The sequence below is a fragment of the Notolepis coatsorum genome, assembly GCF_963971535.1.
Source record: "Notolepis coatsorum genome assembly, chromosome: 9".
NCBI classification, from domain to species: Eukaryota; Metazoa; Chordata; class Actinopteri; order Aulopiformes; family Paralepididae; genus Notolepis; species Notolepis coatsorum.
The window spans coordinates 121986324-122005014 of record NC_140173.1 but is presented as its reverse complement, the minus strand read 5'-3'; the positions used below and the strand labels follow the sequence as shown (position 1 = coordinate 122005014).

Sequence of the window (18691 nt, the reverse complement as noted above, 5' to 3'; positions counted from 1 at the left end):
TCATAACGTTTAGGATCATGTACAGTTGAAATTTTTAATATAGCGTGTATCGCCAACAAACGGCAGTTGATAATCTATATATGCGTTTATGCCTATAACTAGCGTTCTAGGAATTACTGCAGAAAACGATAAAAACATATTTATATTCTAGACAGTATTTTCGTATGAATCTATGAATGAAAAAGTAAAACGTTCCTACATCCTGAACGATAGATAATCGATGTTGAATGGGCCATAGTAATGTCAATTTAGCAATACAATTTAAAAAGTTATAGCCATGCAAAGAAGGTAAACATCTCCATAGGCTTAGACTGGTGGCAGTGATCATACATTGATGGATATAAGCGTGGCAGTTAATGTGTTAAAGCCTGAGCCCTATTTTCTGAAAATCCGCCTAAAAGTACATACCTAAGTAAATGGAGGATTGCTCCACTTCTATAAGGTCCATTTGCATGTTCTTGGTATCTAGGGACATCTATGGACCTCAGGGAATGTATCCCCATTGTATATTGTGTCTATTACTAGGAGTGATTAAATTGTGATGAAACGAAGGAGAATATGAATTATGATTTTTCTTTGCATCTTTGACAGTGAATAACACCATGCTAAAAATGACCAGACATGAAAAACTCACTGAGCTCGTTCAGTACCTTCTTGAGATCACGTGTACAGAAAATACAAGACAATTTATAAAGGGAAGATGATTAAACAGAAAGTTTTGTAGATACAGTACGGACTCATGCAATTTGAAATATTATTATAGAATATAGAATAGCAGGCCTATAAATGACCTTATTATAGCGATGTTGCACATCTATGGATCGGGCCAAATCTACTTCTTCCAACGACAGAGTTCAATTTGGATTTAGTATCACCAGGAGTGCATGAAGAACCGAGAATGAAATCTACTGTATTTACAGTCAGCTTAAAATTTTGTAGACAGCTCCGCCATTTTGAAACGGATTTCAACACGGATGGTTGCTAAATGTTCACAAAAGGGAGACAAACTAACTGCGCTCCAAACTATGCCAATAACGTTCAGTTTTGTGGTATATAATCCTGAGAAATAAGAGAAATAAAAAATAATAATCAGGAAGTAATTTGCTTCCAGAAAGCTGGAGAACCCTAGGAGATGTAGTTTTTCGAAATTTCAACGCTCATTGAAAGCCTTGTCTTTCCTTCATCACAATGACAAAATGGTTGCTCGGATTTATTTCCGGTCGAAATTCGCGATCTATTGAATACAATTCCTAAACTCATATTTCATTAATAACACTTTAACCTATTGGTAAACAAACGTATTGCTGAAAATATACACTGTGACTGCTGTTGTGACATGGTTAGGGTAGGTCTTTACTCTTAGATACATTTGAAAGAAGAACGCAACATTATGTCATACAGTCTCGAGAGAATGATTTATGACTTGATGTCATTTGCAGTCTGGTACTGGGCCGCACGGGTGGAAGAGGTTAAGAGGTTTTTAATATGATGTTATTATGAATATGATAAGTCAACATGTACTGCAGTGCTGTTGTTAGCCTAGGTCAGGGGTCGGCAACCCACGGCTCTGGAGCGGCATCCACTCTGCAGTGGCTCCATGTAGGTTTGAAAAATAATAATAATATGGAAATAAATAACGGCTATTTTAATTTAGATCAAGGTGATACTGTGAACTGAAATAAAAGTGTTTAATATTTCATCAACTAAAATATACGTCACACACGTCACATGCGCATAAAACGCTGAAAACAACCAACTGAAAACAGCAACTTCCTCCAACTAAACAGCAAAAAAACAGAGGCACTTCTCATTGGCACCAGGTTCAGTCTTCATCCATATCCCATCTCACCTTTGACGGCCAGGTAATCCCCCTCTCCCCCTCAGTCACAAATCTGGGGGTTCGATTTGACCCCCACCTGACCTTCAACATCCACATAAAACACCTCTGCAAGACCTCATTCTATCACCTAAAAAATATATCCAAACTCCGTCCCAATTTAATCAGATGCAGAGAACTTTGTCCATGCCTTTGTCTCCTCAAGACTGGACTACTGTAACAGACTCTTCATCGGGATTCCTGGCAAGAGCATCCAAAAGCTGCAATACATCCAAAACAGTGCTGCCAGGATCCTGATGAGAGTCCGTAAACACGAGCACATAACCCCCATCCTCCACTCACTACGTTGGCTCCCTGTCTCATCCCGGATCAATTACAAAATTTGTTTCAAAAGGCCTTTGACTGTTAGCTTTGTATTTGAATTTTTTTTCTTGTGATATTTTTTCTTTTCTTGTGCTGTTGTCTTTAATTTTCTGTTTATACTATGTTTTTAACTATGTTCTATTTTTATCTTATTTCTATTCTGTATTTTTTTTTTTTTTACTAATAATTAATAATAAAATGTTAACTATGTTTTAACCCTGTAGCACTTTGGGATCCTACTGAACCAAAAGTGCAATACAAATTCAATTCATTATTATTATTACTAACGAAGCAACAAGAGTATTTTCAATGAGGCTATTATTATTATTATTATTATTATTATTATTATTATTATTATTATTATTATTATTATTATTATTATTATTATTATTATTATTATTATTATTATTATTATTATTATTATTATTATTATTATTATTATTATTATTATTATTATTATTATTATTATTATTATTATTATTATTATTATTATTATTATTATTATTATTATTATTATTATTATTATTATTATTATTATTATTATTATTATTATTATTATTATTATTATTATTATTATTATTATTATTATTATTATTATTATTATTATTATTATTATTATTATTTTGCAACAAGATAGCCTACATAGAACATAATTCGCCTGTCTCAGCATGTCTGACGACTGAATCTGTCTGACGGCACACTGGAGTATATGAAACGATATTAAATATAGAAATAGATGCGTTTGTTAGAGGAAACTAATTTCAATAATATATGCCTTATTCTATGCACACTGCCAGCCAGCCTTTATGCGACGGAGAGATACACTTTCAATTTTGACAGAGAAGATAATCGATTGAATCGATAACCGATTCAGATATAATTTAATACAAACGGTTCCGAAGATATTTAATGTTTGTAGGCAAATGTTCACACCACCAACAAAGTACTGGGTCCGTTGTCTCTTATTCAGAATGGATTTGGTGCCAGCTGTCATCTTTGCCCGTCTCCTGTCCGGCACTGGAGACCGAACGAGAAATTACAATAGGTACATACTAGAAATAAGCTTTTGAATAAATTCCAACCCCTCTCTATAGTAGAAATATATATACAACTTTATACACTGTGTTATCTTAATTTTCAGGGTAAATAGGTTTTGCGGCTCCATATTAATTGTATTTTGTGCAGGAGGGGGCAAAATGGCTCTTTTGATAGTAAAGGTTTGCCGACCCCTGGCCTAGGTCCACACTGCCAGTGGAACGGTTGCATGTGCGCCGTGGAACAACTTGTTTTTAATTTCGGCACCCATGTTAACAGGTTAGAGCAGCCACACAGCCCATGTTAACAGGTTAGAGCCACACAGTCCATGTTAACAGGTTAGAGCAGCCACACATCCCATGTTATCAGGTTAGAGCAGCTACACAGCCCATGTTAACAGGTTAGAGCAGTCACACAGCCCATGTTATCAGGTTAGAGCAGCCACACAGCCCATGTTAACAGGTTAGAGCAGCCACACAGTCCATGTTAACAGGTCACAGCCCATGTTAACAGGTTAGAGCAGCCACACAGTCCATGTTAACAGGTTAGAGCAGCCACACAGTCCATGTTATCAGGTTAGAGCAGCCACACAGTCCATGTTAACAGGTTAGAGCAGCCACACAGTCCATGTTAACAGTGGCGTCGCGTGGGTAAAATAACAGGGGAAGCCAAAAAAAATTATAAAAAAAAAACTATTAAATATTTTTATTAATTTTTTTTTCTTTTTTTTTTTTAAGTCAAGCAGTCACCATGTACACTACAGTATGGCTCGGCGGCCAGTCAAACTTTCTTTTTATTTATTTAACAGATTGCAGAATGGGTACAATACAGTACGGCTCAATACACACAATTGTATAAGAGGATGCAGACCAGAGAAAGACGTTTGTCTTGTTTACATCAGGGTCATTAATACTGCTGGAGCATTGGTTAATTTTTGGTCCGACCCTTGCCTTCAATCCCCCCCCACCCATAACCCCCCCCCTCCAACCCAATTGATGTCTGTCCAGTGGCGTCGCGTGGGTAAAATAACAGGGGAAGCCAAAAAAAATTATAAAAAAAAAAATTATTAAATATTTTTATTAATATTTTTTTTTTCTTTTCTTTTTTTTAAGTCAAGCAGTCACCATGTACACTACAGTATGGCTCGGCGGCCAGTCAAACTTTATTTTTATTTATTTAACAGATTGCAGAATGGGTACAATACAGTACGGCTCAATACACGCAATTGTATAAGAGGATGCAGACCAGAGAAAGACGTTTGTCTTGTTTACATCAGGGTCATTAATACTGCTGGAGCATTGGTTAATTTTTGGTCCGATTTTTCCTTGCACGATTTTGCGCGCTGCGTGGGAGCAAAAAAAGGTGTCCCACGGTCTCATCTATGGCCGTGAATATTTTCACGCGGATCGGAATCACGGCGCGCCCGTGGGACACTTTTCCGTTTCGGCGAATTTATTCCACGCTTTCTGTTTTCCTTTTCTAAGCATTTTAGGGGCTACATGTGAATGAGTAAAAGTTGCGGGACGCCCAGATGTTTCCACGATAGAAAGCTCGCGTGGATCCCATAATAGGCTCACTTAATAGAGCGTTTTTAAAATCACGCGACATTTTCAGGGTCGCGAGCCGACCTTTTCCCCTCGTTTTCGATGATGGAAGTGATTTGGGAAAGGCTTCGGCACGCCGAGAGGTCCCCGTGGATTTAATCTCGCGAGGATCGGGGCAATATTCGGCCCGTGGGAACAGTTACGGGTTAATACAATGTTCAGAGTGCAGAGGGGAAAATATGCTGAGTGTTTTCCTCTCAGCCCCGTTTTAAACTTTTAGGGTGTGGCAGTCAGCTCGAATCTGATTGGCTAGGATCGGATTTGGACTCTATAATGCTGGAAGCCTGGAGAAAGAGACCTACCATCTGCCTCCTCTCCTGCTGCAGTGAGCATAGTGAGGCTGACAGTGTGTTAGAGGGAGTGAGAAGGAGAAGAGGGAGACATTTAAAAAAAAATAAAAATTATAACACAGCACAGATGCACAGATGAAAAAGAATGTAAACTATATTAATTTTTTTTTCTTTTTTTTTTTTCATATTTCATATTTGATATTAATTCATATTTTAATATTAGGGAGGCATGGCTTCCGTTGGCTTCCATAAGGATTCGCCACTGCATGTTAACAGGTTAGAGCAGCCACACAGCTTGTGGGAGCAGTGTGGCTCTGTGTGGAACGTCATCCTAGAGATTAGGTCTAATTAGAGTCTATTTCCTCTGTTGATGAAGCCGTCGGTGTGGATACCATCACACCAGCCGCTGCAGTTCAGCGAGGCAGCCGTGGACCTAGGCGTAAGGTATCATGCGGTGGTGTGATGCTGGCTTGATTTCAGCAGCCACACCTGCCCTGAATCAAGCTAGGAGCAGGGGTGACTTCACATCTGCCCTGAGTCAAGCTAGGAGCAGGGGTGACTTCACACCTGTTGTGCATCAAAGTAATTGCTGCACACAGTTCAAACCATACCAATCAACCAATATAGGAGAAGCTGAGAGGATTTCGGCTGATGAGCAATGAATATGATTGGTTGAACACCAAGCAGCATCATATCCAGTACAACCAGCACTGGTACTTTTTTGGTAAAAAGTTTGTACTAACACATTTATAAAAATCCTCCGGATTCCTGAACGCATGAAACGGTCTCAGTAAGTGGCCAAAATCTTTGCAGATGGGTTCCCATGAATGAAAAACGTCACTCATTTTTAAACTGGAAGCCACATTCTTGTACACCTGAATTTGCATACAGACAGACACGCCCAGCCAACTCCTTATAAGGTGAAGGAGGCGTGTGCAAAACAGCGAGAGGGTCAGCATTGCATCTGCACCGTGCTGACCCATTCAACAGGTAGCGTAGAAGTGATTTGCGACTCAAAATAAGATTAGATTCAAATGTATTGTCATTATACATCACAAGTACAATACAACATCCAACCAGAGTGCAAATGTAACAGTAAAGGGCAATAGTAACATACAATGTGGGGCGGCGTGGCTCAGGGGTAGAGCGGGTTGTCCAATGAACGAAGGGTTGGTGGTTCGAATCCCGCTCAAGCCCATGTCCATCCCATCGCCGTTGTGTCCTTGGGCAAGACACTTAACCTACTTGCCTCGTATGAATGTGTATGCATGTGAATGAATGTTGGTGGTGGTCGGAGGGGCCGTAGGCGATGATTATTCGCCATGCTTCCGTGAGTCTGCCTCAGGGCAGCTCTGGCTGCAATTGTAGCTTACCACCACCGGTATGACTGTGTATGAACGAATAATGGACTCTGTGAAGCGCTCTGGGTGTCATGAAGAGCACTATATAAATCCAAGTCATTATTATTATTAATGCACAGGTGATTAAACTGGGTATAAAATATATAAATACTACTGAGTAATTGTGCATTTTATGTCGGCCAGGGTGGCCGCAAGCCCTTCCATCACCACTGCGGTGCTTTCCTGGCTGTTAGCGAACCTCTCCAGGCTGTTGGCGACCCTCTCCTAGCTGTCCAGCATCACCTGGACTGTGTTGCCACGGGCACGGGCATGCGTGGCACCACTGGTGGATGGGGGGCAGCGGTGTACTTGTGCTGCATGATGACAATACATTTGAATCTAATAAAATTCGCTGCCCCCGTCCACTAGCGTTGCCCCCCGTCCACCAGCGCTGCCACGCATATTATCTGACATATTATTGAAGTGATGTGTTTAGTTCTTGAGAGACATTTTTAACTGTATATAATAATAGTGACAACATCAAGTAAATCAAATCCATGTTTAACACATTCCCCGGCCAAAGACGAGTATACTCGTTATTGGCCGCCAATCGTTGAACACCAACAACGAGTATACTCGTTATTTGATCGTTATTTCTTTTATTCGATATTTCTATTCATTGCAGGCGCACGGACTCTGGGTTAACATGGGGAATCCTCATGAGAATAAAAAGTGCAATACCGGCCGCATCACGCTAGACGGCGGTATCGAGCACCCTTGCTACCCTTGTATCTTTCTCTGTGGGACGGCCCCAGGTCTCTGGTTTCACTTTTCCTTGTCGGGCGAGTGGAGCGGCTCTCCCGGTTCCATCGAAGCGCGTCAAATATCTCCGAGATCCATATGTTGTGGTGAATAATGCCGTCGACGAAATGGACATTGGATATACTAAATGGCCATCAAACAATTGGGATATTATTTTTGGAATACTCCCGGCCACAGGTAAGGGCGATTTGAGCTTTGAATTTTAGCTTGATCCTGCAATGCTTTCATACCGATCGGGCTGATAACCGTTTTTAGTGTTCAATGCGAATGCCGTTACTGACAATCAAATAATCAGAAACGACCCGCCCCCCCTTTCATGCATTCATGATGGAACATAATAGCTATGATGTAGATTTGATTTCGGGATAATAGCGTATACAGGCAAGACATGGCAACGTCTATAGTGGAATCGACGTATAGGGCTTTAACTCAGGATTTCATGAATTACCCTAGACCGCTCTAAAACCATACTTATATTCACCACAGTATAAGACGGGAACGTATGGATGGAAAAATGTATTCGTTCTCACATTTTGAACGATAGATAGGTGATGTCAAATGGGCCATAGTATTGTATCCATAGCTATAATATAGAATATAGTTATAGCTCTACAAACAAGGTGACTCAGTCCTATATTTTAACGTTTGGCAATGCGACCACAGGGCCCCGACTAATCCCCGGCACTGAATGAGTTAAAGGCTTTATTCAAACACGGTCCAGGCGACAGCCAGGAGAGTATGTAAATGTAAAAAAATTATGAAAAATACAAATAAAACCAACAATAAATTATATCATGGAGAACAAGATGGTATATGGAATATTAATAGTCTAGTCCACTATAGCTACATCCACGCAATTGGGTTCAGTTCTTATTTATTTATTTATTTTCGGACATGGTTCATTGAGTCATGATTATATATGTAAAACGTGATTGTTAACTCATTCTGCGCCAATCACGGAAAAAGTCGGTTTAACTCGCCAACCGTTCAGCGGCAATCACGAGAAAAGTCGGGTTTTAATCGTTATTTCTTTTATTAGCTATATTCATTCATTTCCCATTTTCATTGGGAATGGGTCTGAGCTTGCGAAAGGGCAAATACCGCCGCCTACGCCTTCCAGCAGGTATTGCACTCTATTAGAAATGGTGTAGTTTCTTTTCAGTTTCTTTTCTTTTCCGATCTGAGCCGTGCGGGCGGGGTTTAAATACTCCGGCAGGACGAGCGTTAACAACTATGGCATGGAACAATAACCCCGACCGCCCCTTCATGTGTAACGCTTGGTAATGTGGGACGGACCTCCACGAGCAGTATTTGGAATGGCGATCAGATAATTGGATTATTTCTTTTGCATTACATCAGATACCAGGTAAGAACACTATATATAAAATCTTGCGTTGATCTGATATTTCTTTCTACCGCGATCACGGCTGTCTGTGTGTGTGTATGTGTGGCTGTGTGCCGTTGAGTGCAAGAGGTGGCGGGGGAGCTCCAGGGCAAATTTCATTCTTGCATGAGGAAGGATAATAATGATAATCTAGCATTGATTTCAGGAAGATTCGATAATCAGGCGAAAAAATGACAACGTGTTTAGTGTATTCCACTAAAGGGCTATTATCGCGTCTTTTCCTGGGATTACTACAGTAAGAACCACAAACTATATTCATATTCAAAACGGTATAAAACGGAAATGTACGGATGAAAGAACAATCCGTTTTGTACATGTTGACTGGAAGCAACTCACTGACAATCGACGGGTGTATTGATTGATTGATTGATTGATTGATTGAACATTTTATTAACAGATTACAGAATGGGTACAATACAGTACAGCTCAATCCACACAATTGTTAAGGGGATGCAGACCAGAGAAAGACTTTCGTCTTGTTTACATCAGGGTCGCCCATTTTCAATTTATCATAACATATATGACATACAGATAGACAGTACTGCTACATCTATACATTTATGACATACCAGATTTACAAATACAGTACTGTTTTTGATACAAGAAGAGTCTAAAAAAGAGAGTATATACATTTGACGAAGAAACTTTACATTGGAGGAGGTTGGTAGGTAGGAGGTTGGTAGGTGGGGTGGAGGGCTGGGGGGGTAACTGTACATTGGATTATCGATGAAATCTTACTTGGTCCCAAGAAGAGGGTCTTGTGTATTATTGGGTTTAATAGGACATTTATTGTACATTGGAGGGGGTTGCGTTAGGACATTTACAAGGGCCAGTTTCGAATTGCAGTCTCTCGTAGGTGCTCTTTGAGAGTGGTTTTGAAAGTGGGTAGTGATTCACATTCCTTTACAGCTGTGGGTAGGGTGTTCCACATTGATGTGGCATAATTGCGAAACGTGTTTAGTCCTTTGTTTGAGCCGAATCTGGGTTTGACATGATTTGTGGAGCTCCCTCTGGTGTTGTGGTCGTGGTATTCACTGACCTTTGGGAAGTATTTTGACATGTACATGGGTACCTTAGTCGTGTAGTGTATCTTGTAGACCAGACCCATTGCAAGTTGCTGTACTCTGTCGTCTACTCTGAGCCATCCTAGGTTGTCAAAGTGGGCAGGGGTGAGGTGGGTTCTAGGAGTAAGGTCAAGCAGTAGTCTGACCAGTTTGTTTTGAGATGTTTGTAATTTTGTTTTTAGCGCCTTTGAGGTGCTTTGGTAGCATGAGGTGGACGCATAGTCATAGTACCCTTGAATGAGTGCTCCTGCCAGAGTCTTCAGGGTATTCTTGTTTACCAGAGAGGAGATCCGGTACAAGTGTATTAGACCCATAGCTATAATATAAGATATATTTTAAGCACTCGCAAATCTCGCAGTCCCCCCATTGATTAAATTGATTAAAGCGATGGCGCAGAATGAGTTAATGATATAAATATTGCCGTATTTATCCTACATAAATCCTAAAACGAATTTACAATATGAAGCCGTTCGAGAATGCCTAATAAGTTGGTAAATCGAGTTACGAAGGAATTCCATGGTAACTTTCACGTACAGTATGTCCATTCGATAATGAGGACCATTGTCTCTATATCGCCTGCTGACTCGTATAAATTGTCCATCTCATTGTAATTCTGGGACTACTGTGGCACAGAAGGATTTGAAAGATATTTTCTTTTGAAAAAGGAATTGACACGTTTTAATGCCAAGTGAGGGCACTGTAGAGAGAGATGGCAAGTGAGGAGTGCGCTGGCTGGCCGGATAGGCATTTCTGTCTGGCTCTTGTCTGTCTCTCTCTTTCCCTCTCTCACTCACATACACACATCTCTCCCTCCCAGTGGTGAACAAGAAATTACCATGATACACGATGATGATTTAAACAATAAAACGGGGATACAGTATATTTGTTGTAATTTTTAGTAGCACCATCTAAACATTTTACTAAATGGTAGCACTCTTGAGCCCTGAATGTATAAGGTAGACATGCTACTACTTCCACTCTTAACTCATTCAGCGCCAAACATGTAATATTACGTGTTTCCTCGCCAACGCTTGAGCACCAAACACGTAAAAATACGTTTTTAGATCCTTTGATCTTTTTCCTCTGATCCCCATTCTAAATCATCATCCGGATAATTCTAGCCGTCCCTGGCTCGTTTGCCTACGTTGGAATTGCAATGCTGATCGAATATCACCAGGTGGCAGTATCGCCTGCCTTTGAACTGGAATGGCTTGGTTTGGATACACGTTTTCCTTATTTAAATTCTTTTTGGTAAGGTCTCCTCCTCCAGCTTGAACAAGATTCACATCGATCGCCTCAAAATTCCGTTGCCAAAGCGTATTTCCCATCGAAACGTGTATAGACATATACACTGGTAATCGCAATGGCGATGCGATCACTTGGAATTATTCTTTTTGGAATACCTTCTGGCTAAGGTAAGTCTGTTTTACCGAACCTGAAACATGTTTTTCTAACGATCACAGTTTTGTGTTTTACCGGACGTAAAACATGCTAGTCAAACACGATCACAGTTTTGAGTTAAAACGCCTTTGATTTGGGAGTATTTGGGGTTTCAGGGGACCAACCAGAATGGTTTGGGCTTATTGCATATAACACGTTTTATCTCGCGATCTATGGAAAAAGACTGGATTATCTTGGAAATGCACAATGTTTAGCGTGTAATTAACTACAAACTACAGTGTGTAGAAACAAACTCTTTTTTCCATGTTGGACTACAAGTAGTGTCTGTCAAATGAGCCACACCATTGTCTCCACAGCTATAATACAGAACACACACAGCTCTGCAAACATTGTGAAACACCGTAAAAATTACCATTTTAAGCTGGCCTGAAGCGGCAGAGATGGGGACAGCTTACAGCGCTGAATGAGTTAAGGCCTTAGACTCTGTATGTCATTCCACCCTAAGATTTATTACTGGTGATAGTTATCATACTCATCATTGCAACTTGTATTGGATTGGAACTTTAGACCCTATCTAACCCGCTCAAATGACCCAAACACATGGAGCGCTCATCAGCATACACTAAATATTGATTCTCTCATAACCATTGGTCAGTTTAATCACAACCCACTCTGTTTCAGCATGTAATTGTTTTAGCTGGTAATTTAATTGTGTTTTGTCTTGTTGTTTTAACTTGACCTCAGTGATCCTTTGAGCATTTTTTATTTATTTATATAAGAATTTGATGGACCAATCTCAAACCCTGCCCTCTTTTCTTGATCCTCCAATCACAACTGTCGCTTCCCACATATCTTTGTTTGCAGAGGGAAGTGACAGTTGTGATTGGATGATTAAAAAAGAGGGCAATTGAATCGTCAACTGCCACACATGTGTAGACACGTGAATGTGTCTGTTAAAGACTCCGGTATTTAATATAGACATTGGAATATGTTCAATAAGACTTTCAGATGTTCCCTTAGGAGGACGAACACTAGGGGGAGCTGCAGACAGTCAGGCTGGTGGTCAGAAGAACGGCTAGACTGTTTAACGTGACTCAGATGTGTGTTGTATGTGAGGCCCCAGCGCCGTGGCTGTGGACTTTGATATGCGAGCGTGTTCGTTAGCGGTACACCCGTGCTTTCGTTGCCGTTGGATTAAACTCTTTTATTTGTTCATGCTCTCCAGGAGAGTGAAAGGGCCATAGTGTTTGAGTCCACTACGTCCCCAAGCTACGACGGGGGATTTTACCTATTCTTTTGGGGTTACTTTAAGGTGCCGGTTTAGCATAGGTAGAGTACATTTTCAATGTGTGGGCCCATACAGGTTTTACATTATGCATTCCAACCATAGCCATAGCCCATGTGCTGCACACAGCAGCATCACACCTGGACAAGAGGCAGGGAAACTATGTGAGAATGCTGTTCATTGACTACAGCTCAGCATTCAATACCATAGTCCCCTCCAAACTCATAGCCAAGCTCAGGGACCTGGGCTTGAACTATGACCTCTGCCAGTGGGTCTTGGACTTCCTGACGGGTAGACCCCAGGTGGTGAGAGCAGGCAACTGCACCTCCTCATCCATCACGCTCAACATAGGGGCCCCCCAGGGCTGTGTTCTGAGTCCCCTCCTCTACTCGCTGTACACACACGACTGTGTGGCACAGTGGAACAACAACACAATCATCAAATTTGCTGACGACACAGTAGTCGTGGGCCTGATCTCTGCCACAGACGAGAGGGCCTACCTGGAAGAGGTAAATAATCTGTCGCAGTGGTGTCAGGAGAACTGCCTCTCCCTGAACGTCAGCAAAACAAAAGAGATGATTGTGGACTTCAGGAGGTCGGGGGTCAGGGACTACAGCCCCCTCAGCATCGACGGGGCACCGGTTGAGAGAGTGAACAGTTTCAAGTACCTCGGAGTCCACATATCCGAGGACTTGACATGGACCACACACATTGACAGTGTTGTGAAGAAGGCACAGCAACGCCTCTACTTCCTCAGGCGCCGAAGGAAGTTCCAAGTCAGTCAGAAGATCCTTAAGAACTTCTACTCATGCACAATAGAGAGCATCCTGACTGGCAATATCACCTCCTGGTTTGGGAACAGCACCGCACAAGACCGTAGCAGACTACAGAGAGTGGCCCGTTCAGCCGAACGCACAATTGGAGGTGGGCTTCCCGATACCGGAGTCTCATGGCGATACCGGAGTCTCATGGCAAGCACAGAGAGACTAAGAAGAAGCTTCTATCTTCAGGCCATCAGAATGCTAAATGACAATAACACTATGTAACAACCATCAAATGCACTCACAGCACACACATCCACACACACACTCACTTTAAACAAACAACTCACTGCAGCACCCACTTTACCCACTTTAGAACACCTAAACACACTTTATATTTATTGGCAAAGCATTTGCACTACAACCCAAACCTCATTACACCTTACTGTAAATTGTACCTAAATTGTACCTCATCCCATTTCTGCATTGTACTGTATAGTATATAGTATTATTGTATTGTAACTCAGTTACTTTTCTACTCTGCATTGTACATTGTATATATTGAACACTTTTGTCTACGTACTTGACTTCTATTTTATACTTACTATACTTTTTATACTATTTTTATCTAGCACAATCTCTGGAGCAAAACAGAAAGAAGCATTTTATATAAAAGTATTCTGTACTTCTATATGACAACTAATAAAGAAACTTGAAACTTGAAACATTTCATGGCCATAGTATTGTCGCTTTGGAGCGCAGGGTACTGTTGCATTGGTACTGTATTGCCGCTGACGAGCGAAGGGTACTATCTCGTTGCTACTGTATTGTCACCCTTAGAGTAAAAGCGTGCCTATTCATTAATATTGTATTGTCACCTGAGAGTGAAAGTTATCATTTTATCGCCACTAAGTGCCGCCTTAAGAGCGAGAGGTATAATTTGGAACACAGGGTTGGTGAATGTCCCCTACTGTAATGTGACAGCGTTTAAGTAAATGGAGAGGAGATAATTGGATTCAACGTGTCGTGTGTGTGATTTAAGAGAGCATTATTGTCTAACCTCTTGTGATAACCTGTGTTCTAAGGGGAGCGGGGTAGGTACTAATTTTGGGTCTTCCACAGAGAAAAGGTATGGTACTGCTTTGGGGAAATTATACTAACCACTACTTCCACCGGGTGTGAGGCGTACTAGGGGGAGTGTGGGTGATTAGGGATTAATGAGTATTGCCCTTAAGAGACGGGAAGGGGGAGCTCCAGTAGCTCACCATGTACCTCGACACGAAAGCGTTGGGGAATACCGTGCTGCGTCACGGATCTGGTTGACTCCGAGTTCGATTCCCGGACCCGCCGTCATTTGCCGAATGTCTTCCCCTGTTCTCCCTCCCGTTTCACCCTGCATCTGTCGGTCATGCTTGACCAGAAAAGCGATAAACACTAAAAAATAAAGTAAAAAAAAAAAAAGAAAAAAAAAAAGAGACGGGAAGTCCTAGGTTGGTAAATCCTAATGCCCTATACGCCACATTTGTCGACCTTAAGCCTAGTACTCCAACACTGCAGTCGGGGGCCCAGCTGGACTTAGCTCTGCCGGGTTCCTGCTATCCGGTGCCAGTAGAATATCACCCTCACTAAGTAAGGGATAATGTATAGCTACGAGGTCATTGTCGCAAAATAATTGACCAACACTGCGTTCTGGAACACAGAGGCGCCGCGCAGTGAAGGTCAATTATTTTGCGACAATGACCGAGTATAGCTATACATTATCCCGCTTATTACAGGGCTAACTTACTAACAATATACGTAATTCATTTTACACCATTGACAAGATGAGATCAAATGCAGATGCGGTTGTTCTGTTGCTCCTCTGGCGTCGGCAGGTGTGTGGGCTTGATTGCACCTGATGTAGTGCAGCTGTGCATATGGTAAAGCTTAGCCCCTTTCGTGACTGCAATCAAAATGCTTGATTGTGATTGGTCAATAGCGCTCCGTTGCCCCTAACAGCGGTCATTATTGCGCGTTGTCCCTAGCAGCGGTGAATTATCGAGAAATAATTGACCGCTGCTAGGGGCAACGGAGCGATATTGACCAATCACAATCAAGCATTTTGGCGAATTTTAAAACGCCATGTAATAAGTAGGGATAATCCACCCTGCTACACATGCATAATATACAGTATTTCCTCTACTTCTTCTGGAAATGTAAACAAAAAAAGAACATTCCCCCACCCCTTCTTACTTTTGGAAGGCACTCTCAGATTGGACATGACTACCAGCATGGAGTCCGCCTGGACCCTGAGGACATAGCTGGTCACAGTCTCATAATCCAGGGGCTTAGCCGTGTAGATCACACCAGTCCTGTTGTTCACCTTAAAATCACCTGGAGGCACACACACATACACATGCACACACACATTCACATTCATGCATGCATACATGAGTGCACACACACATTCCCCCACACACATACAGACACAGCACATAATAAATTGAGACAGTGGTTGCCACAACCCTCAAGGGATTACAAGATTAAAACTAGGATGCTATAGTCAGAGACACTACATCCACGCTACAGCACATGTTGACCTGCCCTCCAGCCTTGAATATTTTTTATAAACATATATTATAGGAGAATACCAAATAGAGTCATTATAATAAGGTGTAGTCTGAGTAGACCTAGGTCACATCTCCAAATATTGCCCCTCAGTCAGAAATCTAGTCGGTTGACTATCTTGAACCTTATAGATTATATATAATATAGAATAGCATACACCAACTGCTAACACGCCGACCTTGATCTGTGCCATCCATTTTTGACTGCTAAATGCTAACCTTGATCTGTGCCATTCATCTTTGACTGCTAAATGCTAACCTTTCACCTATTCACCAACTTTGAGCCAAATTGGATGAGAAATGTACAAGTTATTGTGGTTATGGACCGACTGGCTCACTACAGCACACATGACGCACATAACTCAGTATGTGAGTATGGTTTTGGTATCAGTATCCAATCCTAGGTATCTGTATTGGCACTGGTATCGCATATATTTTCAAATGATACCCAGCCCATAGGACATAGATAAACCTAAGCATGTCTTACCATGCTTTTTGTAAAAAATTATGTACATTATACCTGTTATGTCTTATTTTTATTACTTGTATTATTGCACAGATGTCTATTCTCATCCTATTCTTATTACTTGTATCATTGCACAATCGCTGCGGGCATGACCCCCCGCATTTCACTGTATGCTTGTATGCCGTGACAAATAAAACTCTTGACTTGACTTGACTTGAACGTACACCGGCTTGCTAACTTTGAAGTCACTAACTTTTCCTAGTGACTGGTCGTTGCGCGCATTTGCCCCATACTTGCCGGTCTAGGGAGCCCTGAAGTCTATCAGATGCTTCCTCTGATACATAGGAGACAGCCAGCAGCCTCTTTTCACCTGACAGCGCAGACTCTCATTGGTGAAGTGTAACGCGTGGGAGGATCACACTACCTTCACCAGTTCCTTCCCTTGCTGTGCAGGCGCCCTGACCGACCTGTAGGAGTCACTGTTTACAACGACCAGGATACCACCCACCGGCTTCCCACCCCGCTGACACTGCCAATTGTGTCAGAATGACGACCGGCCAAGCCGGAGGCACCGCTGACAGCCGGATTCGATACCAGTGTCTCTGTGGTGGTAGACAGCCGCTTAGTCCACTGCGCTACCCGGCCGCCAACCTTGAAGTCACTAACTTTGACGTCAAATGGCAATATGGTTTTTCATTGTTTGCACTATTGGTGTTCTGCGACTATGGTCAAACATTGTTTTAAAGGTGACTCCGCAGTCGGAAGCAGTTAACTTGACACATTGAGCTTTCCCCCTCGGTTACCCAGCTTGCCACTACACCTCCTTTGGCCTTGCTCTCTCCATGGCCGCTGCTTGACGAGACGAGAAATCAATAGAGCCTTCATCATCAGCCTCCCCTCCCACCTCCCCTGTTCCCCTCCTCCAGTCCCCCCTCTTGTTCAGAGACCAGAGCTACAGTAACCTCTCCCACACCTGTCTACTTGTGATCTCCCAGGGTGCACTAACTGCTTTTCACGACAACCAAAATGAAGAAAAGAAACAAACACTCTTATCAAGAAGATCATGAATGCTAAACACTAAAGTTTAATAGGAACTAGCTGCTAGTCCGTTCCACAATGTGAGGAAGATTGAATATGTTCTTTACTAATTAGGCCCCTATAGGGAGGTGTAGTCTGACGTTATTCCACCTGTATAGGGATTTATCATTGTGAAAATGGATTATCGGCTAAAAGCTTTCCATTTTTGCACAAAATGAGTTCCCTTCTATCACTAACATTATTGTTTAAGCATTTTTGGTTGAAATAAAATTTGGCGATTTTTTTTAATGATTAATTACGAATATTTTCATGTTGAGCTATAGATTGTGGATGAATAAGCACAGAAAGGTACACCATGCAAATGTTAATGCTTTATTTGTTTTAAACTAGACGATTTAGAAATGGGAAATACATTGCGTTGGACAGAGGGTGGAACACGGAAAACGGCAATGACGTAACCACTACACCTCCCTAACCCTATCAGACTTTCACAGAAGCTGAGTGGAAACTACAGCTACGGTAAATAAACACTGTGACTACAAAGTCATACACATTGATACTAGATGTTCCGCCCAAAATTATGGGAAAATGTATAATACGTTATGTACTGCATGTAACAGCACTAATAATGTATGTTTTTTAACATGAATGTAACATCACTAATACGGTATGTTCTTTAACATGAATGTAACATCACTAATACGGTATGTTCTTTAACATGAATGTAACATCACTAATACGGTATGTTCTTTAACATGAATGTAATATCACTAATAAGATATGTACTGTAACATGAATGTAACAGTACTAATACGATGTACCGTACTGGAACATGAATGTAACAGTACTAATACAATGTACAGTACTGGAACATGCATGCAGCAGCGCTATCAAGATGTTGGATAATAAAAAGTATTTTGTGTGGTAACAATTCGTTTGTGGAAGATTGCACCAAAGATTGCTGGTTTGATATACACTGTACTGCATACTGCATGTACTTACCACGTTCATTTCCACCCATGATGGAGTAGAAGATGGTTTGGTTAACAGCAGCAGCCAGGACGGTCCCCACTGGTGTTCCTACTGGAACCAGCTCGCCGATTAGGGGAAACCTGGTGGAACAAACATCATTGAACAAGCAGATAAAAAAATTCAAGTTTTTGGAAAGTTGAAATAGCCCCATATAGTTACAGACCACCTTAATACAATTGTAAAATTGTGTAAAATAAGACTCAAAATGACAGAGATGCTGACAGTATACACGTAACAATTTCTCACATTATTGAGCAGCACCACAATGAAATTGCATGATCAATGACAACAGGACATTCTATAAAAAATCACTGAGAATGAAAATATTAATTATGATTAGTT

General features: G+C 41.4%; 1 protein-coding gene across 1 annotated transcript in view; it reads right to left on the bottom strand.

Annotated features, from left to right (window-relative positions):
• LOC311234736 (protocadherin-15-like) overlaps positions 1-18691 on the bottom strand; it is a gene marked incomplete at its 3' end in the record, with an annotated part of 504680 nt that overhangs the window by 53556 nt on the left and 432433 nt on the right. The window contains exons 21-22 of the mRNA XM_084321979.1: positions 18320-18429; positions 15440-15580 (exon numbers count right to left, since the gene is read on the bottom strand). Of these exons, the coding sequence (XP_084178105.1) occupies positions 15440-15580; positions 18320-18429 (251 nt within the window). The remainder of the gene's footprint in view (positions 1-15439; positions 15581-18319; positions 18430-18691) is intronic.